Source organism: Histoplasma capsulatum, genomic scaffold, assembly GCF_000149585.1.
Source record: "Histoplasma capsulatum NAm1 scaffold_5 genomic scaffold, whole genome shotgun sequence".
Classification (NCBI taxonomy): Eukaryota; Fungi; Ascomycota; class Eurotiomycetes; order Onygenales; family Ajellomycetaceae; genus Histoplasma; species Histoplasma mississippiense.
In genome coordinates, this window is record NW_001813978.1 from 1,085,175 (window position 1) to 1,096,243 (window position 11,069).

Consider the following 11,069-nt stretch of genomic DNA (forward strand, 5'->3'; position numbering starts at 1 on the left):
TCCTCCAGGAACGGAAGGAAATTTCTCAGGCAGCTCTGCTATCCGAGCCCTCAAATGAGCAGCCAAGCAACGATGTATTTCGCGGTCTGTGATCGGCAAGGCCCTTCGGAGTGTTGGTCATGAAGGTTGACAAAACCATTTATCGTCCAAGAGCGGATGAGTGGTCGGCATAGTCCTCAGCACAAACTCTCTATCTTCCTGGCAGTATGTATCTCTATACTGATTGTAAGATGGAAATGCTTCAACGCCTCACTAGGGCTATTCTGCATCATCCATGTAAGAACCGCAAGCCTTTCCTGGTCTGCAATCTCTTCGTATCATGCTGGGAATGGACCGAAGCACCGATGGTGCTTCATCAGGATCTTGACGTCATATTTATCGTAGTCTATTATAGGAGGCTAATAAGCTGCATTGTATCATGGTTCACAACGAGCATGATTTCGATGGTTCTCTAGGAGAATAAACTTACGAACGCGCCAAACGGCCGAATGCCAGTGGAAGGAGCCCATTTTAATTGAAGATGTGCTTCGGGGCTTCTACACAATGGGGTTCTGATAAGGTCCCCGCATTGAGCATGAGGAGAGTCCATCCTGATGCTTCTACTAGCACTTCTGCACTCTCTTCTCAATGCAATGTCAATTGAAGGCGACACGTACCGGCCCTTTGTTGGGTGTCCGCTATCGTCGAAGAACGGATCCTGTTAATCCCAGCATTCCTAGGAGCTCCGGGGCAAAGGAAATATCACATTGATTTGCTGAGATACTGCCTCATTCTCAGTCACAAAATCGCTCATGAGGAATGGTATTCATTCCATGAATTTCATCCCAAAATGCGATTGGAAAGCTCAAGTTGTCTGTTGGATATAAGAGGAGCGTCTGATTCTAATCTGACCACTGGGGGTCGCGATGCTAAGGGAGTGTCAGTCTTTCCCATATTGTTTATTTCCATATCTGGTTCATGGCCTTGCCGTCGCTGAACTTGGAGAGAGATGCACGCTGAGCTGGCTGACTTGGGAGAGCGCTGGGCAGAATGACGAGCACTATTGAATACGAGTGTCCATTTTTCTAAAACCCATTTACAAGGTCCTGTTAGTGGAAGTCCTATCTGTTGTTGGTAAAAGTTATATACAGGTCCATTTCCTTTTCTTCAGTCGCTCCAACGCCATCAAGTATTACTAAATGACTGGGCCAGAAAATTAGCCCCTCTTCAATTTTTGAGTGAGATGTAGAGCATAATCGTTGTGTTGTACAAGGAAATCCGCCTCTAGATAGTCCTCATCACATAGACCAGATGATGATGTCCCGCTTGAAACTCCGCGAGATCACCAAAATTTAGTCAAGGGAGGTTCGAGTTTGAAAAAAACAGTGGAAAAAACACAAAGAACCTAAATCCAACGCTATTTATGCTTGAAAATACACCACGTAAAAACATGAAAAATACATATGTACGTTATGCCAATGAGGCAGGGCGGAAGAGGATCTATATACGGGGATGGCAAAGGGGTATAGGCCTAAAATTGGATAAATGGGATATACAAGAAGGGAAGCTTTTCACGGAACAAAATGTTCATCATTTCCACTAACTTGCCAGCTTATATCCAAGGGCAGCCAGGTCGAAAATCCACGATAAGGGTGGTGCAATAGAGTAAACCAAGGCGCTAATGTTCCTTGTGTGAATTACTTTTGTTACACTTTCGGCTGGTCAGGTCTCACTCTCCTGGGCAATGTCCATGGCTCAGGGCAGACAACCTAATGCGTCAATCGAGTTAGCAAACACGCATATGAAAGCAAGCTGAAATAGGGAATATTATGGATATGAAATCGCTCACCTCTCCCTCACTATATGCCCAGAAATACACGATCATTCCAATCAGGTAATAAAGTGCGGAATTGGTTCCCTGATATAGCAATATCGCGCATAGCGTACTGATAGGAAATACCAACAATCGTATTTCAATGCTGCGATGTATCGCAGTTCCAGCGAGGGGTTTCAACGGCCATTCCCAGGCTAGAGATAGGATTCCGAACAACACATTGAGAATCTGCAGGACAGGAACTGGCTTTACGGCTCCATCGAGGTTCTTTGTCAGAAAGTCCCAAAATATTTTGGGCCAGAAGAAACCGTGGACTCCCGCGGCGCATTGGACTAGATAATAAGAACAAACGTGATCAGCACTGGAATATGGGATGAAAATGAAAAATTTCAAGGCTGCCGGAGCCAGGATGAACACCCACGTGTTGCTGCTGTCAGGATGATAAGGCGAGCCCAATGGTTCTTGATCAGCTTTCCCATCCTTAGAATATCCTATTCTGTCTTGACTTTGTTTTCTTTCTTAAATTATTTGCTTCCCTCGTTTCAGAAGCAAAAAATTAGAAGTGTATCCCTCCACTTGCTTGAACGGCTTCAAATTTATACAAATCGGGCCGGGCAAAACCTGCAAAGCGACCCCTTTCGACCAGCGAAAGACGGATGTATATAAGACTTCTGGATTCGGAATCTTCCTAACGAGAATCAATCGAGGTAAAATAGCTGTCGCTCAGCGATGCTGTTTCCCTCAAGACTACCGACGAGACATGAGGTAAACAGGGCGCTTCGGCGGATAATGTAGGAACAATAGTAATCCCCCCAGAAACTTGGTTACTGTGCTTTGGCGGCAGAGCCGGTAGCGAGGGGTTTTGCTTCAGTTACAGCAGCTTTTCAAAGCGGAGAATTGACTTTTCTTTCGCTCTAGTGCTCGGTTTGTTTTGCGTTGCGACAGTGGCTGCGGGAAGTTTATAGTTATGCGATACTTGCACGGTCTCGAATGCGCATGAAGGAATTGTATAGGTATTTTTCCCACGGTGAGTGTTTGAGAGGTGTTACAGAGTCTGTATGTGCATATTAGCGTGCTGCTACGGTTGAGATGAAAGGGCGGGATCGAGGGCAACGGGAGGTACATACATAAAAGTTTTCTACTATTTGAGGATAGGTGTGAATAACAGATGATGATTTTTTATTATTATTATTATTAGTTATTGCTATGTATCGTCGTCAACGTTTGTCAGTATATAGAATATGTGCGCTCAAAAGGGCGGGATTGTTTGCTGAATATGAGGGCGGATATGTGCCGAGCGTTGGAAGCGCTGGGTCAGGAAGACACACCCCTCTCAAAAACCTCCGACCATGCGATTCGCTCCCACGGTTTTTTCGTGGCGCTTGCTTTGCGAGAGGGGCTTGAAGCGAGCTCGGAAATCAAGATACATTGATTCATGTAACTGGTAGGAAAAATCGCCTTTGAAATGATTAAATCACACCACTAACGTGAACCTTTTGAAGTGATTTTGTGTTTGACCTCATCATCGCCCAATATGTGGCCGCTTCGTGCTTCCCCTCACGAAGGCTAGCGCAGTTAGGCTTGACCAAAGGATTGGCATGCGAAAACGTATGCGACAGGTCAGGCATCATTGGCGATCCTATGGGCAAAGCTATTTGATGGTGGAACGAATAATGAAGCAGAGAGGGGTCTGTGACACCTGGTGATACTCTGACGAGACACGAGCCTGCAAAGACCAATGAAGAAGCCGGAGGTCACCCCTTGCCTCTTAGCCTAGCTGAGCATCAGACGAGAGCCAGCGGGTGGCCCAGCCGATCCTTGGCCCACCAGGGTGTGTGCGCACTGACTTTGGGAACTGCTGCGTCCTTGGTGCTCTCGGAAGAGGTGAAAATAATATGAACCATCGCTGCACGAAGCCCGCCCAGACATGCATCATCACGCATAAAGCTGTGCAGTTTTCCCGCTTCTATTTGGTGGAATTTTGGACCCAATCAGCGTGGAGTAAATTCAAGGACCAAGGTTTGGAACTCATTGAGCTTCGTGGCGTTGAATCCCATGTTTTCGGTGATATAAATAAGCCAGCGACCATAAACCCAGAGGTCAGATGCTAGTGATTTAATGAGCAGAAGTGAGATATCAAAGCGAACAAGATTTCGATAAAGAGAGGACTGGCCAAGAGGAGCGCCATTTTCAGAAACTCCGGAAAGTTAATCCAAGTGTGACTGATAACAGATATTTTTGGTTCATCCCGTCCACTTAAACTTAATCTCCTAACTTAGCCAGAAACTTTCTCAAGCATCGCCAACCTCCGACAATCTGACCGCAAAATGACCTCTTGTTCAAGAGGAGAAAATTTCACCAGGAGTTGTGCTTGCCATCCAATTTTGGTTGCGCATCATGACGAAATAACATGCTCCACCTTGGCCATACTCTAGGTGCTCTCGATCATCGGCTACCATCGTAAAATGGAGCCGATGTATGATGACACTGTGACTGAGAGCTGGAGATATTTTATTACTGTGATCCTTTGAAAGGGTCGTCTGGATCGAATCCCCTGTCTGTTAGACAATCCGCAAGAGCTCCGGGTGTCTATTCACCTCCCTTTTTGAGATTTCCAGAACAGTAAACTCATGAGTGGCTTGCATAATGAAGCCGTGCCATTCGGTCTTCAAGGGGAAAATGTTAAAAATAGACCAAGCAAAGCCACCCTCTCAGATGGGTTTTTTTTTTTTTTCCGACGGGTGTTGAAGGTGTTACGCAAATGTTCCAAGATGGACGTTGCGGCCATCCCTTGTCAACATTGGTTCAAGTAAAAGGAATTACCAAAATGCAAAGTGGGACAAATGTCATTGAGCGCTTGCAGAATGCTCATGATAGGCCGGTTTTGAACGCTCACAGGGGCTACCAGACTACAGACTGCATGAGCGCACTCTGGATTCCTTTCCGCACTTTCGTACTAATACTGGGTGGGCTCCCCCGCAGTTGGCGTAAGTAGTCTCCCAGCTTCATTCGGCCAGCAATCATTGGTCTTGTGGGTTAGAATTGTGTTGGATGACGTTTGTCTCTGGTTATCGCACACAAGTCAACTCTTGGTAAAAAGAAATTGATTTAGCGTACCAATCACTCTAAAGGATGGGAAGGGTACTCCGTAGACCCTTCCGCATTGCCGCCATCACTCCCTCCCAGCCCTCGAGGAACCGTCCCTCTTGGGTGGATTTCTTAATTTAGCGCATCTTCGGCTTTCTCTCGGACATTGGCTCTGACACATTAAGGCTAATGATAGCAAGAGCCAGGGAGAATGTCGGCAGGTTTACCGCATCCTCTGCATCTGAAACCGTTGGTGGAGGCAGCAATATTTTAGGCCTCAAAGGTCTCGCTAAAGAGTAGCGCATCTCCAGCAAAATATGATCGCGAGAGAGCCATTCGATGCTGGGCAAAGAGCCATCCTGCACTGATATGCCCCTGCTGCCAAAATAGTTAACATTCATTCATAGATATACCTACGGATTAACAACACCATCATATTAAGCCAACTTGTAAAGGCCATAGAAAATACATAACTATCAATTTTGCTTAGTTGATGAACACACCTCATTTGCGGCAATATTTCTAAACGTTTTTGGATCAACATCCTATGCTGCTAGACTCCGCAGTGCAGTTTACAGGCGACCACTACCTGCACAGAAAATTCCTTGCTGATATCGTTGGAGCATTGTTAAAGTCTGGATTCGATTGTCGCACCGGACACAGCTGTGGGTTTTCGCAGAATCTTCACACTTCGATATTTATTTGATACCGGTTTTGGGTATTCAACGAAAGAGCCTCATCACGAACGACATCTGACCTTGAGAAGCCCATTGCACCACCACCACGACCAACCACAACGATAACAGACCAAAATAATAATATAGCGCGTTATAGCTAAAAAGATTGGTGCAAGGCTCTATTTCTCGAGTCGGAATAAAAGAACGTCTGGCTCGACTTTCACGGTCTCTGGCGCTTGTGGATGTCTCATCCGTGCTTCAGAACCTCGGGAAACCATAATCCACCATCTTTTTTGACCGCGCATAAACCACATTGCATCCTGCGACGTTATCGACTACATCTCCAACACTTTTCAAACCGCACTATCGTCGAATATCTTCCATTTCCGATTCCGATATCCTTAGTTTTTCCCCAACGAGCCACTATTTCTGTCCATCATCCCCCGATTTGCGACACTGCACGGTTACAACTTCACCAGCGCGTGAGATCAGACATTGGCTACAGCAATCTCTTACTCAATTAACCTTTTCGCCATAATTTGATTAACGGAAAAGGTAGAAATGGGCGGGAGAGGGGGGGCCTAAGGAAATTTTTTTAGATATTGACATACCCAGCTTGTATCAAGCCCATTTTCAGTGTGGATACATGGATAGCGCAACAAGCCGGATTGGACAAAGGTCTGAACAACTCGGTACAGGAGAAATAGGAGTGAATAGACGTATCGGTCTGGGATTGTTCAAAACGGTTCCAGGCGAGGGGGCCGCTCGTTAAGTGAGATAATGGTCCGTGATATTATAGTTTAATATTTCGGTACCACTGGACTCAGGCGAGACCTACTTCAAGAGGCGATCGTTAAGACTGTTAGACTTCCTCAGATATCTTCCTCTCTTCGTTTCCCCCTCCCTTGGGGAATTGTTTTGGGTTTGCTTGTCTGCCTGTTGTCGCTTTCGTTGAGGCTCAGATTCCTTTCTTAGACGTGACTGTTCTGGTTCCTGTGGAGCCTGAGCTTTATTCTTTTATCGGGGATCGCTGGCCGTCATTCCGCCTGTTTATTGCTAATCCTCCTTAATACCTGGCTTTTCCTATCTTTTGCAGCCTTAACAGCTTGTATTTTGCTGCATTTCCTACGATAAATTCCTCGTCGTTTATATACGAAATTCCACAACCGTTTCGCAACCATGAATTCGGCATGGTGGAAATCGAATTTCAGCGGCTCGAAAATTGTCTTCTACTTTTTTTTCCATGGATTGCATATAGGCATGTTTGCCTTTGGATGGTAAGTAAATCACACTGTCGATATTCTGGGTTTCTACGGGTGCTTTCTTCTGATCGATTAAAACAGGTGGAAACAGGCGGCTGACCCTCGGCTGGCACCCCTGAACTCTCTGGGATTTTCAGTGTGGATTTCTCGTGGTGCTGGTTTGGTGCTCTCGATTGATGGAGCCCTGATTCTGTTGCCCATGTGCCGGACTCTGTTGAGATGGGTGCGACCGAAAATTCGCTGGGTTCCTTTAGATGAATCCCAGTGGTTCCACCGCCAGGTCGCATATTCATTACTTTTCTTCGCAATTGTGCATACAACTGCTCATTACGTGAAGTATGTATTTATGACTTTACCTTTCCCGATGGACGCAACGTGACTAACAGATTCTACAGCTTTTTCAACGTCGAGAAGTCTCAAGTTCGTCCTGAAACTGCTATTCAGATTCATTACACTCAGGCAGGTGGAATCACAGGCCATATCATGCTGCTTTGCATGCTGTTAATGTACACAACCGCGCATCATCGCATCCGACAACAGGCTTTCGAGACTTTCTGGTATACCCACCATCTATTTATTCCATTTATGTTAGCACTTTATACACATGCTACAGGTTGCTTCGTTCGAGACACAGTTGATCCAATTTCACCACTTGCTGGGAAGGAGTTTTGGACTCACTGTATTGGCTATGAGGGTTGGAGATGGGAGCTCTGGGGCGGGGGCATTTACCTCTTTGAGCGGCTGTACCGGGAAATTCGCGCAGCGAAACCTACAGAGATTACAAAAGTCGTCAGACATCCTTACGGTATGTGAATGCGTTTGAGTAACTTTGTCTTGGAGGTTTAATAACTTAGCCTTTTTACAACAGATGCTATGGAAATCCAATTTTATAAGCCCAGTTTTACCTACAAAGCAGGCCAGTGGCTGTTCATCAATGTTCCAGATGTCTCAAGAGCACAATGGCATCCATTCACAATCACGTCATGTCCATTTGACCCTTACGTTAGCATTCACGTAAGGCAGGTAGGAGATTGGACAAAGCAGTTGGGTAACCGTCTAGGTTGTGGTCCGCAACAGGCAAAGGACATTGATGGTCTTGACCCACTGGGCATGTACGAAATCGCCATGCAGAATGGTCAAACCATGCCGAGCATTCGAATTGATGGACCTTACGGAGCTCCAGCAGAAGACGTCTTCAACAATGAAATCGCTATTCTTATCGGAACAGGTATTGGCGTCACCCCATGGGCATCAATTCTCAAAAATATATGGCATCTGAGAGCATCTCCCAATCCTCCAAGACGCTTGCGTCGTGTTGAATTCATCTGGGTCTGCAAGGACAACAGTTCCTTCGAGTGGTTCCATGCCCTCCTTTCCTCACTGGAAGCACAATCGGCGGCAGAGGCCAGCGATGGCCAAGAGTTCCTCCGTATCCATACCTATCTCACACAACGTTTTGACCAGGATACCGCTGCAAACATCTATCTCAACTCCGTTGGTCAAGACATAGATCCACTCACAGAATTGCGGACAGGCACGAAATTCGGCCGCCCGGACTTTTTGCGGTTCTTCACAGCTCTGCGGAACAGCCTGCTTGATCAAACTTATATGTCTGGATTAGACGCTTCATTGCGGACGGATGTCGGTGTCTACTTTTGTGGTCCGAATCCGGCAGCTAAACTGATCAAGAAGGCCGCTAACGACTGTGCAACTAATGAGGTCCGGTTTAAGTTCTGGAAGGAGCATTTCTGATCTACTTAATTTTGCCAGTTTAGTTGTCTGTTACTTGGTCCGTGGTTTTCTTCTTAAATAGGCAAATAGTCGCCAACTGGGTTTTTCCAACTGAAAGATCTGTTTATATTCATGAATTGTTTCTGTGTTGTCTTTAGGAATATCTTATCTCCAAAGTCTTATTGTTTTGCAAAGCGCTGTCTCCTTTTTCGTTATACTCTCACATATACTAGTATCTATCCATCCCTTATGATACCATCTACCTGTATTGTTTCCTTCACTTTGTTGCTGGCTTCCCGTTTAACTTCTCGATCTCAAAAACTTCCTAAGATGTAGGCGCTGGCTTATGACTGCGACCATTTATTCCCTTTCATATTTATTGGAGCTGATGTTCGACCTTTTCATATGTGGTTCTCAAGTCGCGGTCATCATGTATTATTTGAATTTTTCCAACTTTCTTTCTATTCATTACTCCCCGTCTCGAGCTTTCCCTGAAGAGAGTTGTGTGGTCATGTATGATTTATAAAGCTTTTGTCAGAATTATTTTCAAAACCACAGATGTATGTAACCATCAGTCAGTTTTCGTCTCTTCCATCCATTCCCCTTTCTCAGCATATCGAGATTAACGCAGAGAGGAAATGTACTGTACATACTTTTGTTGAATTTACACGCATTCACAAATACTCTTCTTCTAATGATGCTGTCTAGCGATGTGACTAGATAGAAAATTTTACGATATACATATGATCTGCATAATGGCCGTTTACAATCCTGAATTCTAAAAAGGAATAAATACCACAAGGCAATTAGCACATAATACTAATATTCAACTTATCCCTTTCATTTTGATAACATCCTGACACGTATTTCTATTCTATTGGGGAGCTTTAATTGTTTGAGGAAACTTTTAACATATGAATCTACAAGAACTGCAATTAGGAACACCGGTCTCATTTCCCAAGAGCAAAGGCTGAGGTTGATATTCCAAATCCACCATGGTTTCGGTGGATGTAAACAGAACACAGCTCTGAGGTGGCGTCGATATGATGCTGCTATCCGCCCCCCCCCCCCCCCCCCTTTCACTTTATATTTCTAATTACTTTCGAACCCCGCTCTTCAACTTCTTTTTTGAAAAAATAACATCCATTTCTACCTGCTATTCTGCAGTCCCTGTAAGAAAAAACTTAATCCGACAATGCTTCTTAGAGCCAATACTAGATTTCCTAAAGGGGAAAATAAAAGACGAAGTATCGACATTGACACTTACCATATTTGAAATTCTGGATCTCTAGGCAGTATATTCCCTATTCTCTGATTGATAAGATCCTTGGATAACTCTGCTGTCATGTGAATTGGATGAGGATACACTTGCGAAAGAGTCACGGAGACGGATATCTCACGTTGAATCCCACCTTTATGCTCTCGATTTCCCTGTAGTCCAGAAGCTGTAATCGGCAGTGGTATGGATAGTACAGTACATTGACTGTCCAAATAGCACCTCATGCTTCTGGCGACATGTAGTCCTGGGCACTTCAGAACTTGAACCCAGACAACATTTCAATTTCATTCGAGTTGCTTCGTCAAAAAACAATGGTTGATCTGGAAGATCGGAAAGCTCCAATTTTCCGCACTATTTTCAACAAGATCCCTGATCCCCCGACGAATAGTCCCCTGAAGCTAATGACTTTTGGGATCCATATCAAAATCAGATTCCCATGAACCGTTTGAGGAAAGCAGAGAAGTGCCTAACTTATTGATCCCGTAATTTTGGTGAACCATGATCATCTTTTCAACTGGAATAAATGGGGTTGAAACTGTGAAAATGAGTTTTCTGACTCCTATTGATGAGGAGTTTAGGGTTGCAAAGCACCTTATATTTGATTGCCCATTCTCTCCCTATAAGAGAGGACTACCGAGTCCTATACAGTACAGGGTCCTTCATTGATTTGAGGGAAGTTTTCGGATATTATTTGGGCCGCAACAAAGTGAGCGCCAATCTTTCCTCAAGGTAAGGCATGGATAGCCTGATAAAATCTATGGGACTGCTGGTACAGACCGCATCACTGAGGTCTCGCGTACTCTCGCACCCATCGACTCATGGACGAGACACTGGAGAGAGATCTCAAGGACCAATCAAACTGGACTGTTCGTTTGTCCAGTCCTATCTCACTCGCTCGTGCTGAAGTCACAAAATTTGGGGATGAAAATTGCCCCCGAGGTGAGGTGAGGCTGGTTGAGGCTGGTGAGCTTGCACTGCCACAATTCAGCTCCGCGATGGTGGGGCTGAGAACTCGATATCAAAACCTCCACCTCAACGCCGAGTATCGAGTAAACAATCGCTTCGCTTCGAAGTATAACGAATTTTCCGCCACAGCTGCTTTTCGGCGAACAACTCATTCGATAATGTCTCCCGCATTTCCCGAGTCAATCCAATGGCACTCGCAAGGATGTGATCTTTTCTTGATGGAGAAACCCTCTTGTTCTGTGGGCTAGACCTTG

At 45.2% G+C, this 11,069-nt stretch overlaps 5 protein-coding genes across 5 annotated transcripts; 3 read left to right on the plus strand and 2 right to left on the minus strand.

Annotated features, from left to right (window-relative positions):
* Positions 1-844: 844 nt before the first annotated feature.
* HCAG_05179 (conserved hypothetical protein) lies at positions 845-2,575 on the minus strand (the record flags this gene model as incomplete). Its single annotated transcript, XM_001539662.1, has 6 exons — positions 845-908; positions 1,129-1,174; positions 1,584-1,657; positions 1,713-1,748; positions 1,944-2,145; positions 2,569-2,575. The coding sequence occupies 6 exons, from the start codon at positions 2,573-2,575 to the stop codon at positions 845-847; spliced, it is 429 nt and encodes a 142-aa protein (XP_001539712.1).
* Positions 2,576-3,011: 436 nt separating this feature from the next.
* Positions 3,012-3,441, minus strand: HCAG_05180 (predicted protein; the record flags this gene model as incomplete). Its single annotated transcript, XM_001539663.1, has 2 exons — positions 3,012-3,017; positions 3,301-3,441. 2 exons carry the CDS (start codon positions 3,439-3,441, stop codon positions 3,012-3,014), a joined length of 147 nt encoding a protein of 48 aa, XP_001539713.1.
* A 267-nt stretch (positions 3,442-3,708) lies between these two features.
* Positions 3,709-5,200, plus strand: HCAG_05181 (predicted protein; the record flags this gene model as incomplete). Its single annotated transcript, XM_001539664.1, has 4 exons — positions 3,709-3,912; positions 4,249-4,289; positions 4,712-4,800; positions 5,097-5,200. 4 exons carry the CDS (start codon positions 3,709-3,711, stop codon positions 5,198-5,200), a joined length of 438 nt encoding a protein of 145 aa, XP_001539714.1.
* Positions 5,201-6,756: 1,556 nt separating this feature from the next.
* HCAG_05182 (hypothetical protein) lies at positions 6,757-8,591 on the plus strand (the record flags this gene model as incomplete). The annotated part of the gene is made up of 4 exons (XM_001539665.1): positions 6,757-6,854; positions 6,921-7,175; positions 7,235-7,644; positions 7,708-8,591. The coding sequence occupies 4 exons, from the start codon at positions 6,757-6,759 to the stop codon at positions 8,589-8,591; spliced, it is 1,647 nt and encodes a 548-aa protein (XP_001539715.1).
* A 2,076-nt stretch (positions 8,592-10,667) lies between these two features.
* On the plus strand, positions 10,668-11,063 carry HCAG_05183 (predicted protein; the record flags this gene model as incomplete). Its single annotated transcript, XM_001539666.1, has 1 exon — positions 10,668-11,063. One exon carries the CDS (start codon positions 10,668-10,670, stop codon positions 11,061-11,063), a length of 396 nt encoding a protein of 131 aa, XP_001539716.1.
* Positions 11,064-11,069: the final 6 nt, after the last annotated feature.